This window comes from Pogoniulus pusillus, chromosome 9 (assembly GCF_015220805.1).
Source record: "Pogoniulus pusillus isolate bPogPus1 chromosome 9, bPogPus1.pri, whole genome shotgun sequence".
NCBI classification, from domain to species: domain Eukaryota; kingdom Metazoa; phylum Chordata; class Aves; order Piciformes; family Lybiidae; genus Pogoniulus; species Pogoniulus pusillus.
Window position 1 is genome coordinate 5,714,165 of NC_087272.1, and position 22,119 is coordinate 5,736,283.

The window sequence follows — 22,119 nt, forward strand, 5'->3', positions numbered from 1 at the left end:
AGTCTGAACCTCCCCACCTCCAGCTTTGCTCCATTCCTCCTACTCCTGTCACTCTCTGATATCCTGAAAAGTCCCTCCCCAGCTTTTTTATGGGCCCCCTTCAGATACTGGAAGGCCACAAGAAGGTCACCTCGGAGCCTCCTCTTCTCCAGACTGCACAGCCCCAACTCTTTCAGTCTGTGCTCACAGCAGAGCTGCTGCAGCCCTCTCAGCATCCTCCTGGCCCTTCTCTGGACAGGCTCCAGCATCTCCACATCCCAGTACTCCAGGTGGGGTCTCACCAGAGCAGAGTAGAGGGGGAGAATCACCTCCCTCCACTTGCTGGCCACACTTCTTCTGATGCAGCCCAGGATCTGGTTTGCCTCCATGCTGCAAGTGCACACTGCTGGCTCCTGTTGAGCTTCGCATGCAGCAGCAGCCCCAGGTCCCTCTCCTTAGGGCTGCTCTCCAGCCACTCACTGCCCAGCCTGGATTTGTGCTTGGAATTGCCCTGACCCACATGCAGGACACTGCACTTAGTCTTGTTGAGCCTTATGAGCTTGGCTTGTGCCCACCTCTCCAACCTGTCAAGCTACATGAGTAGCTCTGTTTGTACAACACAGGCTACTGCAAGGCACAAACCACTAATTTTAAACCACCAGATGAAACAGCTAATACAAACACAAATGCTGAAAATTCAAAGCCAAACTGCTTTCAAAGGCAACCAGATAGTTCAAAAGTAAAGATGGATTATATTCGTTACACAAATGACCCAATTTAACTCTTGTTTGGTTTGGAACCAAGGTCTTATTTTTGGGAAAAAAAAACTGATTTTATGGAAAAGTCACTACTGTTAGAGAGTGCTGAGTGAAATGGCCTGTTTAACACTTTGTTTTCACTTGACCTTGCACTAGGTAGAGAGCAGCATACAACAGAATCACAGCAGGTGAGGGGCTGAAAGGGACGTTAAAAGCTCGTCTAGTTCAACCTTCCTGCTGGAGCAGGATCACCTAGACCAGATCACAGGGCAAGGGAGGAGATTCTGCCCCTTTACTCTGCTCTCATCAGACCCCACGTGGAGTACTGTGTGCAGTTTTGGAGCCCCCAACACAAGAAGGACATGGAACTGTTGGAGCAAGTCCAGAGGAGGCCACAAAGATAACTGGAGTGCTGGAGCACCTCTGCTATGAGGGCAGGCTACAAGAGCTGGGGCTCTGCAGCCTGGAGAAGGGAAGGCTTTGAGGAGACCAGTATCAGAAGGGGACCTACAGGAAGGCTAGGGAGGGACTATTTACAAGGTCTTGTAATGACAAGATGAGGTGTAATGGGTTTAAACTGGCATAGGGGAGATTTAGACTGGATGTTAGGAGGAAGTTCTTTACGGTGAGGATGGTGAGACACTGGCACAGGTTGCCCAGGGAGGTTGTGGCTGCTCCCTCCCTGGAGGTGTTGAGGGCCAGGGTGGATGAGACCTTGAGTGACCTGTTCTATTGCGAGGTGTCCCTGCCTACGATGGAGGGTTGGAGCTGGATGATCCTTGAGGTCCCTTCCAACCTAGACTATTCTGTGATCCTACAAAATGTGAATGAGGTCACCCCCTCAGTTTCCACCAAGCTGAAGAGCCCAAGCTTCCTCAGGCTCTCCTCATGAGGAAGATGTTCCATTCCCTTTAGCCAGGACATTGTAGCCAGGTGGGGGTTGGTCTCTTCTCCCAGGCAACCAGCAACAGAACAAGGGGACACAGTCTCAAGTTGTGCCAGGATAGGTCTAGGCTGGATGTTAGGAGGAAGTTGTTGCCAGAGAAAGTGATTGGCATTGGAATGGGCTGCCCAGGGAGGTGGTGGAGGCACCGTCCCTTGAGGTCTTCAAGAAAAGCCTGGCTGAGGCACTTAGTGCCATGGTCTAGTTGACTGGATAGGGCTGGGTGCTAGGTTGGCCTGGGTGACCTTGGAGGTCTCTTCCAAACTGGTTGATTCTATGATTCTATTTGATATGAGAATCTCAGGCTCGGTTTCCTGTGCAGCTACAGGTTAATGTTCTGCCAAGATGCGTAAAGAAGCCTAGAAATAGCTTCTCCAAATGCTTGTGGCTGGTTTGTAATGATGCAATGCTGTCCAGTTCTTCAACGATTTGCCTGGCTTCCTGCATGTCTGTGCCATGCAGCACATTGTGCTGTTGTGCTACCACGAGCTTACTGCTTTACAGCTCTCCTGGCTATATCATTACAGATAAGATAAATGGGCTACACCTGCAGGGTAGAAATTACTCTGTCCTCTCTGGAATGTCTATGTAGAACAATACAGTTTAATTAGTCTAGAAGGAGCTTCTTATTCAGAGGCAGAGTGAAAGAAAGTACATCTAAATTAGATATTGGGAAGAAATTCCTTACTCTGGGGTACTAGAATCAGAGAATGGCTTAGGTTGGAAGGGACCTCAAAGATCACCCAGTTCCAACCCTCTGCCATAGGCAGGGGCACCTCTAGAACAAGCTGCCCAGAGAAACTGTGGATGCCCCTTTCCTGGAATTGTTCAAGGAAAGGCTGTATGGGTCTTTGGACAACATGATCATAAAACCACAGAATTAACCAGGTTGGAAAAGACCCCTGAGATCATCCAGTCCAACCTATCACCTAACACCTTCTAATTAAATAAACAAAGGCAGTAAGTGCCTCACCCAGGCTCTTTTTAAACACCTCCAGGGATGGTGACTCCACCACCTCCCTGGGCAGCCCATTCCAATGCCAATTATTCTTTCTGTGAAGAACTTCCTCCTAACATCCAGCCTAAACCTCCCCTGGCACAACTCGAGACTGTGTCCCCTTGTTCTGTTGCTGCTTGCCTGGCAGAAGAGACCAACCCCACCTGGCTACAGCCTCTCTTCTGGTAGTTGTAGACAGCAATGAGGTCTCCCCTGATCCTCCTCTTCTCCAGGCTAACCATCCCCAGCTCCTTCAGCCACTCTCTATGTGGCTGTGCTCCAGCCCCCTCACCAGCCTAGTTGCCCTTCTCTGGACACATTCAAGCACCTCAACATCTTTCTTAAATTAAAGGCCCCAGAACTGGACACAGTACTCAAGATGATCTAGAGGTCGGCAGGGGCATTGGAACTAGGTGATCTTTCGGGTCCTTTTCTACCCAAACCATCCTGTGATTCTATGTTTCAGATCAGCTTGGATATTTCTAAGCATTTTGCCATGTAGGTGTGCCCCATGGCCCATTTTCAAATCAACAGAAGAGAAATAAATGGTGTGTTCTGATTTTCCAGAGGGTAACACACAACAGCAGCACACTCTAGCACTAATGGAGCTGCACAAGAAAGAGAGATATTTGTAGGTCAAGATCTCAAACGCCTCTGCAGTTCTTAACATTTAGACCTTCCAGAACAATAATAGGATCCACTCTGCAGCACTGACATTTGCAACCAGTCTCAGCTTTCAACATTTTCCTTTGCCTGGAGCGTGTGTTCAGTGCAGAACCAACCCTCTGAAAATGCTGCAGAAGGCTGTATTGTAGGAAGCAGCAAGGAATGGAGTTAATTTTAGGTAACTGTTGTTGTTTCAGTCCTCCCTCTGCATTTCTGCAGTATATTTTCAATACTACAGCTCCCTTTTTTCTTCCTCCCCACTTATCTTTCCTTTCCCTCACATTCTAATTGCACATATAAGAGCTCTCCAATATCAAGAGAAACACATTCCCAGAAAACCTACAGAGGAATTCAGTAAATCTTAAGAAGATTTATCCCTGCAGGAGGTCCTGCAGGAGTATTTTGTTCAAAATCATCCAAAATCCTCATAGAATCAGCCATGTTGCAAGCCATGAGTTTGAAACAAAGGAAACTGTACAACTTCTGTGTCTTCAGGTTTCTTCAAGGTGCATGGTGTGCATCACACGAACACCATGGTGTGCATCACACAAACACCATGGTGTGCATCACACAAACACCATGGTGTGCATCACACAAACACCATGGTGTGCATCACACAAACACCATGGTGTGCACCACACCTACAGTCAGATGTGTCTGCAACAGTATTGCACACAACTACTCATGCCATGGAAGCATTTGGTGAAAGGAAAGCTGTGGCCCTTACAACAGTCCTGTGTTGGATCACCCCACTGCAATATCAACTACTAGTCTACAACTACCTGAAGGGTGGTTGTGGCCAGGAGGAGGTTGCTCTCTTCTCTCAGGTGGCCAGCACCAGAACGAGAGGACACAGTCTCAAGCTATGCCAGGGGAGATTTAGGCTGGAGGTGAGGAGAAAGTTCTTCACTGAGAGAGTCATTGGACACTGGAATGGGCTGCCCGGGGAGGTGGTGGAGTCGCTGTCCCTGGAGCTGTTCAAGGCAGGATTGGACGTGGCACTTGGTGCCATGGTCTAGCCTTGAGCTCTGTGGTAAAAGGTTGGACTTGATGATCTGTGAGGTATCTTCCAACCTTGGTGATACTGTGATCATCATGAGCCACAACTGCAAAGTGTTTTTTCCTTAGTGCAGCCTCCTGGAAAGACTGTGCTGACCCTGGGCAAAGTTACACCTGTCCTGTTTAAGGTGAACGACTGTGAGATGTAGTTAAATACTACAGGCAATGTTAAAACCTGTGTGGCAGGGGGAAAGGCTACATTCTATGCTGCCTGATGCCACCCAACTGGAAGCTGGTGACTCCTGCTGCCTAGGGAGGTGGGAAACCACCTCCCATTTGTCAGGTTGTTACCTTTCTTTCACTCATGCCTGTCTCCAGCAGCAAACCCAAATCATACTATGCAAATGGTACATGTTGAGAACTTACATTTAAGTTCAATTTTTTTGCTTCTCCACTGCTGTCCCTAATCCAGGTTTGCAGGCTGATGTTACAAGACAGAGACAACCTGCTATAAAAGAATGGGAAGAAGCACAGGCAGGAGCATGGAAGAAGACATCAAAGCAGGAAGATGAAGCTTCTGGGCTACAAGGGCATAGCACCTTCCCTGCAGAAAGCAAAACATCCTGAAAACACGAGGGAGAAGGAGATATTAAAGAAAGGAAAACATAATCACACAGCCCCATAGCTAGAAAGGGAAATAGATATGAGGCTGCTCCTACATGGCCTGGGGGCACACAGCAGCTATTGGGGTAGTGTGGGACTCAGGCTTTGCAGAGCAATTGCAAACCGGGTGGGCTGGAAGCACCCCACAGCAAGAGCTGAGAAGAGGAAGGAAAAGGAGGGAGGAGCCACAGTTTCTCCACCAGGGAATGGAAGAAGGCAGGAAACACAGTTCTGATGCCAACATTGCCCCAGTGCTCCTCCTGCTCCACTAAGCATATTGCTGGCATGGCCCAGCACCAAGCACGAGTGGAAAGCTGCTGGGAATTACTAATTCCCTAAGGAAACATGCTGCTTCCACAAAGCCTGCTCAAAGTACCCAGCAAACAGCTCCTGCTCAGGGAGCCATCACACAGAATACCCAAAAAGCAGCAGCTAGGAACTGATCTCAGTTAACATGGCTGTAGGTTCTCCCTCAACAAAAAAGCATTATGAGAAGAGTTGGGTGAATGCCCTTGCGTTTTACGGAGCGTCTGAAACAGCTCAAGCACAGCATGGTTTGCTCTCTGCATGTGTGGACACAGAAGTCAGGGCCAGTTTCGTGGTCTCTTTTGTTGCCTCAGAAGAAATGCAGATTCCCTACCACAAGGTTAAAATCACAGGCTTTCCTCCTTCTGTGTGAAGTTTGGTGGATATCTTCATCACTGTGTACTACAGAGGGATGAGCACATTGTTTGCACACCATAAAAACCTAAATGTGCTCAGCATGCTCATCAGCACTGCAGCCTGCCTTGGACAAAGGCTCCAAGCTCTGCACTTCACTTTATTTAAACCTGCTAAACCTATTTAATAGGCTTTAATTAAGCTCTTTAAAGCTATTTAAACCACCAGATTATCACTCTTTGATGGTGATATATTTGTCTGTCCAAGTGTACGATAAAAAGGAGGAGTGACTAAGGGTTATTTTATAGTATGAAAAACAAACCACCACCACCACCCCTTGTGTTAGTCATGCTAAACCAGTTTGCAAATGCCTTCACTGGATGCAGTTTTAGATCTTTATACATATTGTGCATTGCTGGGTAGAAAAAAGATCAAGAAAGAAAGGAGAGCCCCTTTCCTTGCAACAGGAAAGAGCAGAAGCGTTGGTGTAAGCCAGCTCCACACAGAAGGCAGAGAGAAAACTACATCCTTCTCCAAGTAATGCTTACAATGTTTTTCCCCTACCGTGCTATTGCAAGCCTATTTTCGTTTCCCAGGAAGGAGTGTGTTTGGGTAGGGCAGGTATAAAACAGCTGAGCTCAGGTCAATTAGTAACTCCTCTTTGCAGCGCGTTGCAGCAGTTAGTAAAATCATAGTTCTGCGTTTGTGATTCAAATGTGTCTCCAGCAACGTAATTGTATCATTCAGGAAAGGGCCACTGCAGTTTCTGCTATGATGTGTTTATTTTCAGCACATCCTGGATCTGCCCAGACACCCATTTCAGCCACACCCGCCCATGCCACTCTGTTCCTGGCAAAGCTCTGAAAGGCTCTGGAGCATCAAAACCCTGTTCCTGTCAGAAAACTTCTGTGGAAACACTGTAAATAGCTTTTGTAATTAATATAATCCTATGCTCAACTGACTCCTTCCTCATCTCTTCCATGCTGCTTCAGAGTAAAGGTTAAATGGCACAGAGTATCCTGAAGGGAAAGGCCAAGGTGGTCTTTGCAAGCCCAAATCATGGTATGGTCTCACTGGAGTTACATTACACACAAGGCAGAAGGATATACTTAGAGAAGAACTGATTTCTGTAGCTGGAACATACAGCTGATGAAGACCTTCTCTGTGGAGTGTCTTACCAAGCTAATTGGATACTCACATAATTTTGAGTTTCTACCTATCTGATACATCTCCTAAGCTCAGATGTAAACCTGAAAGGCTTCTCTCACATGCTTTGTGTTCCAAAATATTCCAATTAAAACAAGCAAACACATGCAAACCCCAAACCAGCAAAGGAGAAGAGTAGAAGCAGAGGGGAAACAGCAAGGACCTCTGCTACCACAGAACAGCAGAACCCTATTCAGGATGCTCGAGTCCCACTCAGTGTGCTGGGGATTCATCTCACATTGGTTCAGCTGGGAGCTGAACATCTCACATTGGTGACCAGCTTACAGACATCATTTGTATTTCTTTTGGCAAGTACTTTTGTTCCCCATGACATTTCTAACTATCATGACTGAGTTGTTGCATTACTACTCAAACCCTTCTGCTCTTCTTGTCCCTCAACTATTTCTTCCAGAAGTGGCCAGTCCTTGTTTTCCATTTTGTATCTGAAAACAGCATTTTCTGCCAGTGCTTGGAGCTGCAGGGTAAAAGCAGTTAGAGAGGAAGCAGACAGTGCAATAAAAGGAAGTGTCACTAAGCCAATATGATGAATCGTGCACTGGTACTCTTGAACTCAGCATTAAGAAGAGCTAGCCACATGGCTCCATTGGCACAGGGACTGGCATGCAAAGGGAAATAGTGGATTTCTCTGAAGCCATTTGCACTAGGCAGGTTAAAACGTAGAGAGAACCAAAAACCAGGTTGTGAATCCTGTGCCAGGAGCTTTTTGCCTTCAATAACCCTGCTGCCACTTTCCCTTGTAGTCACTGGCACATCTTGGGGACTGTGTTATTTGGCATAAAACTCCAATGAGTTCTTCCTCTTGTTAGATGTTCCTCCTCAGGAAGGTCACTGTATGGGGGGGCTTCCTCGGCACGGGTCACTGCCTTCTCTTCTGCTGGCTTTCCAAAGTCAGTGCCCTCTGGCCAGTTGGTGATGACCTCCACAATGCCTGGACGCTCGAGAGTCCCCATCCTAGCCCTCTGAGTTATCAGAGCCATCCACTTACTCCAAGTGGCATCTGTGGCATGGTGCGGAGTCGAACCCTTCCCTTTAAACATCCAAGTCAGGACCGGAAGCCTTGGAGCTAAAAGGAGTGGTGACTCCGTCCCAATCACCTCAGAGGCAGCTCTGACTCCCTCATAGGCAGCTAGGATTTCTTTCTCTGTGGGGGTATACTTGGTCTCTGAGCCTTTGTACGCCTTGCTCCAGAACCCGAGTGGGCGGCCTCTTGTCTCATCAGGAGCTTTCTGCCATAGGCTCCAGCTAGGACCATTCTCACCGGCTGCAGTGTAGAGAATGTTCTTAATCTCTGGGCCGGTTCGAACTGGTCCCAAGGCCATGGCATGGACCACCTCTCGTTTGATCTGGTCAAATGCCACCTGCTGCTCAGGTCCCCACTCAAAGTTATTCCTCTTTCTTGTAACGTCAAAGAGGGGTTTCACAATTTGACTGTACCCGGGAATGTGCATCTTCCAAAAGCCCACAAACCCCAGGAAGGATTGTGTCTCCTTCCGGTTAGTGGGTTCCACCATAGTGGCCACTTTATTCACCACATCCATAGGGATGTGGCGTCGGCCATCCTGCCATCGAACTCCCAGGAACTGGATCTCTCTGGCAGGCCCTTTCACTTTGCTTCTCTTAATGGCAAAACCAGCATCCAACAGGATATTAATGATCTTCTCACCCTTCTGGAAGACCTCCTCTGCTGTCTCACCCCATACAATGATGTCATCGATGTACTGCAGATGTTCCGGAGCGCCACCCTTCTCCAGTGCAGTCTGGATGATGCCATGGCAGATTGTAGGGCTGTGCTTCCACCCTTGAGGCAGTCTGTTCCAGTGGTACTGGACTCCTCTCCAGGTGAAGGCAAACTGCGGCCTACATTCTTCTGCAATGGGGATGGAGAAGAAAGCATTAGCAATGTCAATTGTGGCATACCATTTGGCCTCCTTTGTTTCCAGTTCATACTGCAGCTCCAACATGTCAGGCACGGCTGCGCTGATTGGAGGAGTCACTTCATTCAGGCCTCGGAAATCCACCGTGAGTCTCCACTCCCCTGTCTCCTTTCGCACTGGCCATATCGGGCTGTTGAAGGGCGAGTGGCTCTTGCTGATGACAAGCTGCTGCTCCAGGCGGCGAATCAGCTGCTGTATGGGTAGCAGGGAGTCTCTGTTGGTGCGGTATTGCCTGCGATGAACTACACGAGAAGCAATAGGTAACTTGACATCTTCCACCTTGTGGGTACCAACCACGGAAGGGTCATCTGACAAGCCAGGCATGATAGACAGCTGCTCTTTGTCTGCAGTCTCTACAGCTGCTATGCCAAATGCCCACTTGTTCCCCTTCGGATCTTTAAAGTACCCTTCCCGGAGAAAGTCAATCCCCAGGATGCAAGGTGCATCAGGGCCAGTTACTATGGAGTGCTTCTCCCACACATTCCCGGTGAGGCTTATCTCAGCCTGCAGCACAGTCAACTCCCGAGACCCCCCTGTGACTCCTGCAATTGTAACAGTATCTGTCCCCCTGTGGCTGGAGGGGATCAGAGTGCATTGGGCACCGGTGTCTACCAACGCTCTGTACTTCTCGGCTTCAGAAGTGCCAGGCCATTTCACAAACACGTCCCAATATACTCTGTTATCCCTGGCCTCCGCCTGGCTGGAGACAGGGCACCTCTAATTCTGAGCAGTGTGACTGCATGAGGCACATGGACCTGAGTTACTGGCTTCACCACCCCTTGAGCGAGAGCGCTGCCTGCGGGACACTGGGGCAACCCCTCTTCTGGAGGAGTTATTCCCTGTGTTTGTCCCCTGCAGTTCCCTTACCCTGGCCCATAGAGCTGAGGTGGGCTGGCCATGCCATCTATCCATGTTTTCCCCATGGTCACACAGTGTTCTCCAGAGTGACCCCCTGTGTGTACCCTGTCTGCTCTGGGCTGGTCTCCTGCGGGGAGGAGGAGGAGCACGGCGGCGTGTGTTCCTTACAGCTGAGACTTGCACCCATTCTGAAGGTGAAGAGCAGTCATCCTCTGCCTTCTGCATTTCAGAGAAAGAGGCTTTCAGCTCGTTCATTTCTTGGGTGAGGGTCTCTACAGTGGCAATTAAGGTTTTCCTCGACAAACTGTCTTCAAACTGTCTTAGGTCATTCACAAACTCCCTGATTGTGGGAAGGTTGTTGGGGTCTCTGCCCAGCAGCAGTGCTCCCAATGTGGGGGCATATGTGGAAGGGGCACACTGAGTCAGTTTCTTTAAGAGGGCTGGCTTCATGCGGACATCATCAGGGTCCGAGGGCCTCTGGTCGGCTCCATAAATTATCTCTTGAACCGCCATTTGCCTCAGGTATGAGATACCCTGTTCCATATCTGTCCATCTAAGGGGATGGAAAATCATGTCATCCTTAGTCGGGTACCTGTACCTCACAGCTATCAGAAGCCTGGCCCAAAGTGAGTGGGTACCATCGAGCCTTCCCAGCTCCTTATCCACACCTCCATCCCTCGACAAGGATCCCAGCTGCTTCGCCTCCCTGTGATCTAGGTCCACTGTTTCTGCTCCTGCATCCCAGCATTTCAAAAGCCAGGCTAAAAGGGACTGTCCGTTTGCCCTTGCATACTCCTGCCTTATGTGCCTGATTTCCTTTCTGGGCGTGGAGCTGATAAGGATCACTCCATTATCAGGTCCATTTCCAGCTGGTTGCTGTTGCTGGGGGGTGCTGGTTCCCGAAGAGGTCCCTTGCCCTGGATCGGTATCTGCGGGAGGATTTGCGTTTGATCTTGCTGGCCGCGTCGTAATTGGCGCCAGGTGAAGGGGGCTGGGCTGAGGGGGCAGGGTCCGGGGGGCTGCCCTGGGCGGGACCGGAGGCGGAGTTCGGGGCGGAGCCGCGCTAGGGGCGGTGCCTGCGCTGGGGGCGGCCGGAACGGCCTGACCTGTCGCCCAACCCCCGCAACTGCAGCTCGGGCAGTGAGGACTACCCCTCCCCCTAAGCACCCTAATGGCGGCGCCCACCCGATATTTCCACGTGTCCCAGTTCACCGCTATCTTATTAATTCCCAAACCCACATTTACACACAGTGAAATAACAGCTATCCAGTACCATTTTTCCCCCAAAATATCTGGAGCTTCTGTGCTCCAATGCATATACTCAGATTGATTCCATGTTCCAGAAACATTTCTAAACACAGTGATATTACTAACAGAATTTAGGAAATAGGCATAGACTCGGGCAGGCAAATGCTTAGAATATTCCCAGAGCATATCAATGACAATCCAGAAGACATGGTAACTTATAAACTTTAACAGCCAGCCCCACAACAGCCATGCAAATGCGTTAATGATTAAGACTTTCAGAATATCCATTTTTTAACTTCCAAATCTTCTCTGAAAGAATTCTTTCTACCTAGCCCCACGTTGAGACGCCAAATAAATTGTCTTGGGTTCAAATGCAAGTTCCCAGAGACTCTTATAAATTTGGTAGACCCAATGACAATTTATAGAATTTATAGAGTTTATAGAGTGCCCTCCCCTCCTCCCCCTCCTTTCTCCAAAAGACAGGGAGAGAGATAAAAGGTAGGGACACCCCAATAAATCAATCTCACTCGATTTGGAAGTTAAAAAGGAAAAGTTTAACAATAACTTAGAAAAAAGGGATTGGAGGTAGGGGAGTTTACAAAGGATGAGGAAGGGAAAACAGCAAAATACAAAACAGGGATGGATACAACCCGAGTAGTGTGATGGTGTCTCTGCCTCGTGGCTGGTATACAGTATCAGTGTGTGTGTGCGGTCATGAACGCAGGTAGTGAGCAAGAGGGCGAAAAAAGGAAGAGACAGGAGAACTCCTGTCTTTTATACCACAGGAAGTGGGGGGAGTGGGCTAACCATCACCTGGAGTGTGGCCCACCCCTGAGGAGGGGCCAAGACCCCTAGGGTCAGGTTCAGGGTCACTCCCCCAGGAGTGTTAACCCTATACAAGCATGTCCAGAAAGATCTATAATTCAAAGAACTGAGTTGTTCTCAGAAAGAGATGTTAACAATCCTCTGCAGAAATCACAGAATCTCTTAGATTGGAAAAGACCTTCAATATCATCGAGTCCAATCATTAGTTTCACACTGACAAATCCTTGACTAAACCAAATCCCTCAGCACAACATCTAATCACTATGAATCGCTGTGGTTGGAAAGGACCACCAGGATCATCCAAGTCCAACCTTCATCCCAGCATAAGCACCACACCCACTCTCCTTTTCAACACCTCCAAGTGACTCCACTACCTCCCTGGGCAGCCTGTTCCATTGCCTGACCATGCACTCAGGAAAGAAATTCCTCCTAAACTTCCCCTGACACAACTTGAGGCCATTTCCTCTTGTCCTATCATTAGTAATTTGGGAGAAGAGACCAGCTCCAGCCTCATGACAACCTCCTTTTAGGTAGTTGTAGAGGGCAATAATGTTCCCTCTCAGCCTCCTCTTCTCCAGACTGAACAACCCCAGTTCCCTCAGCCACTCCTCTTAGGTCATGTTTGCCAGATCTCTCCCTAGCCTCATTGCCCTTCTCTGCATCCACTCCAGCACCTCAGTGTCCCTCTTATTCAGTGGTGACCAAAACTAGACACAGTACTCAAGGTGTGGTCTCACTGCTGAGTACAGGGGCATGATCACCTCCCTACTCCTGCTGGTCACACCATTGCTGATACAGGCCAGGATGCTGTCGGCTTTCTTGGCCATCTGGGCATACTGTTGGCTCACGCTCAGCTGGCTGTCCACCAACACTCCCAGGTCCTTTTCCACCAGGCAGCTCTCCAGCCACTACAATCAAGTTGTGTGCAAGCCCCCAACGTTTTTTTTTTTCTGACATGCCACAGACATCTATAGGAGTCAAGAGGAAATCAGGTTTGGACATCTTGATAGAAGTTTCAAAGAGTCTGTAATTCCTGGCCACGAAAAATATCCCCCCAATTTTTGCTTTTCACAGTATCACAGTATCATCAGGGTTGGAAGAGACCTCACAGATCATCAAGTCCAACCCTTTACCACAGAGCTCAAGGCTAGACCATGGCACCAAGTGCCACGTCCAGTCCTGCCTTGAACAGCTCCAGGGACGGCGACTCCACCACCTCCCCGGGCAGCCCATTCCAGTGTCCAATGACTCTCTCAGGGAAGAACTTTCTCCTCACCTCCAGCCTAAATCTCCCCAGGCACAGCCTGAGGCTGTGTCCTCTTGTTCTGGTGCTGGCCACCTGAGAGAAGAGAGCAACCTCCTCCTGGCCACAACCACCCCTCAGGTGAAGACTTGACAGCAGAAGCATTGGCCATGTATCATGCCCAGAGTCACTCCTACCTTCTGGATGTGACATGAGGAATTTCAGTGTGAAAAATATTTGAATTTCTCATTTCTTGCCAGAGTAATATTCAACTTTTTTTCTTTTTCTCCCCCCTTCCCTCCCCAAGATTTCAGCTAACAATGTTTGGTGATAGATTTGCTTCCACAGCCTTCAAATGAGTTTGGAGATACTGATATTTACATCCTCTATATTGTTGTGATATATAACTCGTGCTGAGATGAGATAGGGTAATTAATCTGTCAAAGAAAGATGATTTCAGACTGTCCTCACACTTGGATACATTAGCATTTAGAAGGTTATCAACACTGTATTTCAAATAAAAGCCTGTTGAGCATGCAAAGTAGGAAAACTAGTAAACAGCAAAGGAATAGATGGGGCTGTGATCACTGCAAATAATTACAAAGCAATAAAAACACATCTCAGCAAGAAACAGCTTCTACAGAGGAAAACAATGTGAATCCCTAGCCAGGAAGGATTTGCCAGGAAGGTAACTCTCCTGACACCAGTTTTCTGGCCTTTTCCATTCTGATCAGTTGTTGCCTCAGTAGCCAAACCTCTCAAACACAAATATGATGTTAGTCTCCTGCTAAAGGTTATGAAAGAAGAAATCTGTAGGAAGCATAAATATCTCATTAATATAATCGAGGATTTAGCTGATTTAGGCACAAACCTAAATCTAATTGCGTTGACACTTCTCAAACAGGTACTACACTGAGAAGTCACACATTAAGACAAAATAATGTGCCTCATAGAATGATTCTGAAGAAACCTGCAGAAGGCAAGGGCAGTGCCTTGCTCCCAGCCTGGCAAAACACATCCTTTCATTAAAGTGATAAGGCAGAAAGGTTACAGCAGATAATTGTGATGCAAAACTGTGCTACTGGCTTTGTGGTTTCAGCAACGTGAGATGTGTCGCTATGTACCATGAACATTGAGTCCAGCATCAGTAAGTTTGCAGATGACACCAAGCTAGGAGCAGGTGTTGATCTGTTGGAAGGTAGGAGAGCCCTGCAGAGGGACCTGGACAGGCTGGATGGGTGGGCAGAGGCCAATGGGATGAGATTTAACAAGGCCAAGTGCAGGGTTCTGTACTTAGGCCACAACAACTCCAAGCAGCACTACAGGCTGGGGACAGAGTGGCTGGAGAGCAGGCAGGAAGAAAGGGACCTGGGGGTACTGATAGATAGTAGCTGAAGATGAGCCAGCAGTGTGCCCAGGTGGCCAAGAGAGCCAATGGCATCCTGGCCTGCATCAGGAACAGTGTGGCCAGTAGGACAAGGGAGGTTATTCTTCCCCTGTACTCAGCACTGGTCAGGCCACACCTTGAGTCCTGTGTCCAGTTCTGGGCCCCTCAATTCAAGAAAGATGTTGAGGTACTGGAACATGTCCAGAGAAGGGCAACAAAGCTGGTGAGGGGCCTGGAACACAAACCCTATGAGGAGAGGCTGAGGGAGCTGGGGTTGTTTAGCCTGGAGAAGAGGAGTCTCGGGGGTGACCTCATTGCTGTCTACAACTACCTGAAGGGACATTGTAGCCAGGTGGGGGTTGGTCTCTTCTCCCAGGTAACCAGCAATAGAACAAGGGGACACAGTCTCAAGTTGTGCCAGGGTAGGTATAGGCTGGATGTTAGGAAGAAGTTCTTCACAGAGAGAGTGATTTCCCATTGGAATGGGCTGCCCAGGGAGGTGGTGGAGGCACCGTCCCTGGGGGTCTTCAAGAAAAGACTGGATGAGGCACTCAGTGCCATGGTCTAGTTGACTGGCTAGGGCTGGGTGCTAGGTTGGACTCGATGATCTTGGAGGTCTCTTCCAACCTGGTTGATTCTATGATTCTATGAACAGGTAAGGGCCAGGAGCATCTTGGTGCTAGTGGGGAAAAGAGACTAAACTTGTTGTAAACATACTCTATTGATAAACAGGCTAGCATTTTCCCCAGGATCAAAGTCAGACAAGCAGCCTCTTTGCAGATAAAAGCAGTGAGAAAATTGTTGCCCTGTTACTAGTTTGAAATGTAACCTTTGGAGTGTTAGGTAGCTGGTCTGGGCTGACAGATGTTGATGTCTATTCTGGATGCTGAGAAAAAGGAATAAACTGGGCCACCCCAAACCAACCTCCAGCACACATGGAGGTGCCATCTGAGGGCCTCCTACTCCCTTTCTATCACTCCTGCAAGGGAACAATACCCTAGTAGATCACACCTGCTGAATTTTGCTCCCTTGGAGCCATTACAGCAGCAAATGACCATCTGAGCACAGCTTTCTCACACAGGGGTGTAGATCAATAACCACACACAGAATCACAGAATTGACCAAGTTGGAAAAGACCTCTGAGACCATCGAGGCCAACCTATCACCTGACACCTTCTAATTAACTAAACCATGGCACTAAGAGCCTCACCCAGTCTCTTTTTAAACACCTCCAGGGATGGCGATGCCACCACCTCCCTGGGCAGCCTGTTCGAATGCCAACCAGATGGTTCCAGTGAAATGCATTCCCTTCACAGGCTCACAGGATGTTAGGGGTGGGAAGGGACCCAAGGAGATCATCAAGTCAACCCCCCTGCCAGAGCAGGACAATCCTATCTAACACAGATCACACAGGAACACATCCAGACAGGCCTTGAAAGTCTCCAGAGAAGGAGACTCCACAACCTCTCTGGGGAGCCTGTTCCAGTGCTCTGTGACCCTTACAGTAAAGAAGTTCCCCCTTGTGTTGAGGCAGAACCTCCTGTGCTGCAACTTACACCCATTGCTCCTTGTCCTATCCCAGGGAGCAGTGAGCAGAGCCTGTCCCCCACTCCTGGCCAGCCCTGAGATATTTATAAGCATTTATCTAATCCCTTCTCAGTCTTCTCTCTCCAGAATAAAAAGCCCCAGGTCCCTCAGCCTCTCCTCACAAGCCATGCCCTCCTGTCCCCTCATCATCCTCCTAGCCCTCCGCTGGACCCCCTCCAGCAGATCCCTGTCCCTCTTCAACTGGGGAGCACAAAACTGAGCAGAGTATTCAAGATGAGGTCTCATCAGGCAGAGTAGAGGGGGAGGAGAGCCTGCCTTGATCTGCTGCACACACTCTTCCTAATGCACCCCAGGATCTCACTGGCCTTCTTGGCCACAAGGGCACATTGCTGTGCCATGGTTAACTTGTTATCCACCAGGACCCCCAGGTCTCTTTCCACAGGTCTGCTTTCCAGCAGATCACCTCCCAGCCTGTACTGGTGCAGTTTATTAATCCTCCCCAGATGCAGGACTCTGCACTTGTCCTTGTTGAACTTTATTCAATTAATTCCCTGGGTTAAAAGTTCCTTAAATTTTAATTGTGTTTTTGCAGCTTTGGTGTTTTGTTGTTCTCATACAGGACTCAGATGTGTAGACAATTGGAGATCAAATTCAAGGTCTTTTCCTATTCCAAAAAACAAAACCAAAAGCAAACAAAACCCACAAGCCTGAGCTGATCTTCTTTCCTAATTTCTAAAGGAGTAAAGATAAATTAGTACCTAAAGTTCTTATACAGATAAAAGAGACAGCTAAACAAAAGAGAGAACATTCTGGTGAGCTTTCAGAAGGGACAATTATTTGTTGGGCATGTTATATGGCATTATGCATTCCCAGTTTTGGATTCAAAAGCTGCAGCCAACTTGCCCTTCAAATTCAGTTTCTGTTTATTTTGGCTGCAAATCATAACGTCCTTATCAAGCAGGTATCAAGCCATCTGCTTCCATACTCAGTAAATGCACTAAACTTGCATTTGGGGCTAAAATCCATTAGGCAAAAGTGGTCAGAATATGAATTAAAGGAATGTGGCAGCAAGGAAATCAAAGGACATTAAAAAAAAGAGTGAACAGAAGTCTCAACAGGAACAAAAACTTAAGTAAAGGTTACAGTAAGCTCTAGCACTACAATTTGATTTTTGCAAAAACCAGCCTCACAAACTGCTAGGAATGGCTGAAAAGACCAAAACACCTCTTTTTTTAACCCTCCAGAACTGGCAAACTCTCAAGACATACTAAGTTTGGGCTGAAGCAAGCTAAAGGTGTGGAAATGCATCTGGTTGTCTAAAGCCTGCTTATATTGCTCAGATTTTCAGAGAACACACAACAATCTGTCTGTGTCAGTCTGTGTCTTGCTGGTCTCTCCAAAAGCATAGCCATAAATTAAAGCCCAGAATGAAAGCAGACTGTACTCAAAAGCTTTAACTGCTCAAAAGAAAAGCCTGGATGAGGCATCTAGTGCCATGGTCTAGATGACTGGCTAGGGCTGGGTGCTAGGTTGGACTGGATGATCTTGGAGGTCTCTTCCAACCTGGTTGATTCTATGAAAGAGTTGACTTAGTAATTAATTAATTTCAAAGACTAGAAGACTTGTGAGGTAAGAGCACAGAAAAGGAAAGGGTTGATCCATCTTCTCTAGTTAGCAGAGCAGAATTTGAGCAAATGTATGTCATCACTACAGCAGCTGTGGATTAGTGGAACTTCTCTGAAGCCATCAGCCTGGGAGCTGGGGTTAATCTGCTGTGTTGTAGGGTTGGAATGATGTCCTAAGCTTTGTAGCACAGTGGGCAAAGAGGTTACAAAGCACACAACTTAAGGCTGACCCATAGAACAGCTCTAAATTTCTTCAGTGGCCTTTGGACTGAGCTTCTCAATACCAATATTTCCTCCTGCATTTCCAAAATGAAAACCATCATTGCTGGTTTTGGTAGTTGTTTTTTTTTTGTAATGCCATCACTTTTGACAAGAGCACTCTTGGAGATAGGTGCTGCTAGCTGTCAAGAGAGGTCACTAGTCAGACATTAATAAGCCCACCACTGTATATCTACCATCAAACAATACATTCCACCTCCTACATTTGAGTACACGTCCAGACTGATGCTAAGAGGAGCACAAACTGCTTTCCTGCTATTGTTTCTGCAGGGTAAAACCTGGGTGCTGGAGTGAGAAGGAAGCTATGGTGTGCTCCAAGCACTTTGTGGAGGACTCCTGCTATGCTGTGTAGCCACAGTCATGCTGTATTAAAAGGCCAAGACACTTAGTTAATTGGAAGGTGTTAGGCAATAGGTTGGACTTGACCATCTCAAAGGTCTTTTCCAACCTGGTTAATTCTGTGATTCTGTAAGTCCTTAGATTAAAAGCATGTGCCATTTCCTCTCCCCCCATGTTTTTGAAGAACAAACTTCACCTTCACACATTTTAAAAGTAATTACATCTTAATGTAGACTCAGAACTATTTGTATTTGATTACTACAATTTGACAGTTGTTCTTTGACCCATTCCCAGTGCTGTCTATTTTGAAACTGGTATTAATCAACCCAGAAAGCATTTTCCCTTGAGTGGCGTTTTGGAGCAGGTAAGATTAAAGGGAGAACTGAATAACATGAGATGAGCATGAAGAAATTCCTGCTTTAAGAACGTCATTCAGCTTGCAGTGTTGAGAAAAGCACTGAGAGGAGGGATAAGTCATCAGGAGGCTATCAGCCTCCTCAACTGCACCTAACTGAGCCTCCAGTAACTTATTGACAGAGGGCAGATCCCATCAAAACATGAGGGACATCTGAGGATGCAAGATCCCAAGATGGATTATAAAAGTACTGAGAAAATGCTGCCAGCATACAGGCTGAAGAGGCGGCATGAAACCTGGGAGCTCTGGAGGAGACTTAGTATGTGCTTTACCAACCACAATCAAAACATTCTCGTCCACTTCTGCATGATTTACAAAAGACACAAAGGCAAGCAGCTTGTGTGCGTTATGTGAACAAGCTGCAAGCCCACACATTAGTCATCTTGATAAGCTTTGAAGACAAACTACCCCAAAACCTGAGGGAGGGAATATTAAAACTCCAGGGTTTGACCTTCTCTAAATTTTACTGAGCATAATTTTAAAGTACTAAAAGTGTTTCCAAGCAACTGGAGAAATGTCTTGCTGCTGTCTCCAGTGCTCGAGCAAGGGAGACTGAGCACGAGGGAGACTGATGTCAGCCTCCTTATCCATTCCTCTTTTCAGATCATAAAATCCTGCTGTTACAGCCCAGATGTCCAGGATGCTTTAGAGATCACAAACAGTGGAAATTCAAAGAGTTTGCTCCAGCCTCATAGAACAGACAACAAAACTGCTTCTGTTGTAACACGTCAATGCATAGGGCAGCCTGGAGGAAGCTTGAATAGATTATGTACTTTTACTTTCACCAGGTAGATAGAGACATACTTCAAGTTTCCCCACTCGTATTCTTCATTTTCTAATAGGAATTCACCCACAGAATTTCACTACTGTGTCTACCTTGCAATGAAGCATTAAAAAAACCCCAAAAGAATAAATGACTTTTACCATACCAAAATTGGTCAGAGCAAGTACATTTAATATAAAATCTGCTTATTCACCCCCACCAGTTCTGCCCCACTCATATCATGCAGAGGAGGGAAAATCCTTGTTAGAGAAAAGATTGTATAAAATTGACAGAATTCCTCCCACCTTTGCATCCTTTCTGGTTTTCTGTTAAGCTTTATGGACTGTTGTGTTAAATATACTCCGCTCAATCCAGCCCCACTTTGCTCCTCAGAAGTTGTGAAATTAAAGGTTTACAATGACAGGAAGGCTATTTTTTTACTAGGAGTAGCAGACAGAGAATAAATAGTACCTCAAAACAGACTTTTGGGGCTTCTGCACACTTAACATAGTTTTAAAATCAGGTCTTACTGTGGCACAATCTTATTTTTAATCTCTACTGACTTTTTCCCCCCTGACAGCAGTGAATCTAAGCAGTAACATAAGCTACACCACAAAAGAGATGTTGAGATTTTAACACAATTTGAGTAAAACCTGATGAACAACTTTTTTTTTTTCCTTTAATCAGCTAATCTAATATTATAATTTTTTAAACTTCTGAGTCACAAACTCTGTTACAAGCAATCTAGAGCCATTTGCAGAAGCTTTGGTGAGAAATACTCACACCAGAGGGCGAGCAAATGAAAGTAGAGGTAAAAACCAGATTTGACTTGAAATGTATCTTTTGCCAGAGGGGAGGATAGACAGGGCTTTGCTAGAGTTTCTCTCACCCTTTCAGGTTTTGCTAGTTAGGTCCACTTTAAAAGCATGGTCCTTCAAGCTGGAGGAAAATGAAACCAGCAGTTCAGTGACCATGTGAAGATCACAAAGTTTGATTAAAGCTGTGCACTTGAGAATCATTTCTAAAAGATACTGCAGACAGTAACTGATATTGCCCCTAGGCACCCCTCATTATTTTATGCATTAAATGCTGTAAGCCCCTATGTGTCTTTGGGGGCAAAAGTAGGACAATTTCTGAGAGACAGCCCTGACCAAACTTACTGCTGGCATAGTACCATGGAAATCCACTAAGACAGATTTGCAAAATCTGACAGATGTTTCACTTTCCCCCTTCAAACCGACTCTACAAAAGATGCTTTTACCACAAAGAACTAAAAACAGAGCAGAAAAACCTTTGTAAATACACTTCTGCTTTTAACTCCTCTCAGACTGAGATGCTTCATGAAACCAAGGAAGAGAGCTGTCATGAAAACACAGTAGCAGGAAAGTTTTTTCACAGAACACATACAACTCAACTACAAGTTATTGCCTTCCCCTCCAACACAGAGCTTTTCAATCACTGAACTGCAGAAAACCCCAGCAAACCCAAAAAGCACCTACCTACTGACAGCTAAGCTTTTGCTCACAAAACACCACACAGATGTGACGAGTCTATCCAAAAAAAGCCAAAGAACTCACCTCCCACAGCACAAGCACAGAGCACAGCTAGGAAAAAGAAGGCAATCCCCAGGCGCTTCATACTTGATGGTGGCAGTGGTGGTGCTGCCAGCTCTCTGCTACACAGCTGGGCAGGGAGTGCTTTCTCACTCTGAGGCAGGCCTTAATTACTCCATGGGAAAAGGTGTGTAGAAACCATGCCTAGTCACTGCCCATTCCTGCTTATTTTGGGGACTTTGATAAAGAACGGGAGGAAATACAACATACTCCCACTGGGAGTTCAGTGCGGAGGAGATTTATTGTTTCAGTTCTTACAGGAACTCCTTTCCTTTGGCAGTGAACTGTGTTTTTGTTAATACATTAGTTTGTTCTTCTTTGACCACGAGGTCAGGAAGGTTTCTGAACAAAGGCAGATCTTTCTTTAGAATATACTATAGATCACCTGCATTCACGCTGTATGTAGCTGGAGATACTTCTAAAGGGGACAGTTATGAGCAGTGAAGGAAAAGGCAACTAGCAACAGAAGAGCAAAAACAAGCAACAGCAGCCTGCACCTGGCTCTTCCTTGTGCAAAGTGGCCTTGGTGAGAACAACAGCTGCTTCATATTGCCAGCAGAGAGAGTGCCTCCCTGAGACAGCTGCCACCCTTCAACTGGGAGGATGCCAGGGTTCGCCAGTGCAGGTTGAGGAAGTGGCTCGAGCAAGGTGCTCCAGCACAGAGAGACTCTGGGCAGTGTAGTCAGAGCCAGGGGGTATAGGCTTCTTCTTTAAATGAAAGCTGGGCTTTTAAAATCTGTTAATTCAAAAAGCTGAAGCTAGATTTAACTGTCAGCTCTGTTAGCAATGGAAAGCTCCTTGCTGTGCCTTAGGATGGGAATGCAATCCCATAGACCATAGAATCAACCAGGTTGGAAGAGACCTCCAAGATCATCCAGTCCAGCCTATCACCCAGTCCTAACCAATCCCCAGAGAGATCATCTTACCTGGGCTGTCTAATAAACCAGGGCAGAATCTTTTTCTTCTCCTTGGGAGGACTTGGGAAACTTTGGTATCCCTCCATCTCACAGCTGTTTCTCTGACTTCTGTGGGAGAAGCTTGAGCAGAGGTCCACAGTTAAAGGCTCTAAAAACATGATCTTGTAATAATCGTATATGATGTGCCCTAGTGATTTAAAGCAGCTGGTGGTAGTTTATCACAAAGCTATGAC

At 47.0% G+C, this 22,119-nt stretch overlaps 1 protein-coding gene across 8 annotated transcripts in view; it reads right to left on the reverse strand.

Moving 5' to 3' along the window:
* EMCN (endomucin) overlaps positions 1-21,104 on the reverse strand; it is a 78,269-nt gene extending 57,165 nt beyond the window's left edge. For 3 of the 8 annotated variants that reach the window (XM_064148396.1, XM_064148389.1, XM_064148390.1), the window contains exon 1: positions 20,934-21,093. In XM_064148396.1, the coding sequence (XP_064004466.1) occupies positions 20,934-20,994 (61 nt within the window). In that variant the 5' untranslated portion in view covers positions 20,995-21,093. Of the gene's footprint in view, positions 1-20,933 lie in introns of all 8 variants that reach the window. The other 5 variants (XM_064148392.1, XM_064148395.1, XM_064148393.1 and 2 more) reach the window with 4 other exon arrangements.
* Positions 21,105-22,119: the final 1,015 nt, after the last annotated feature.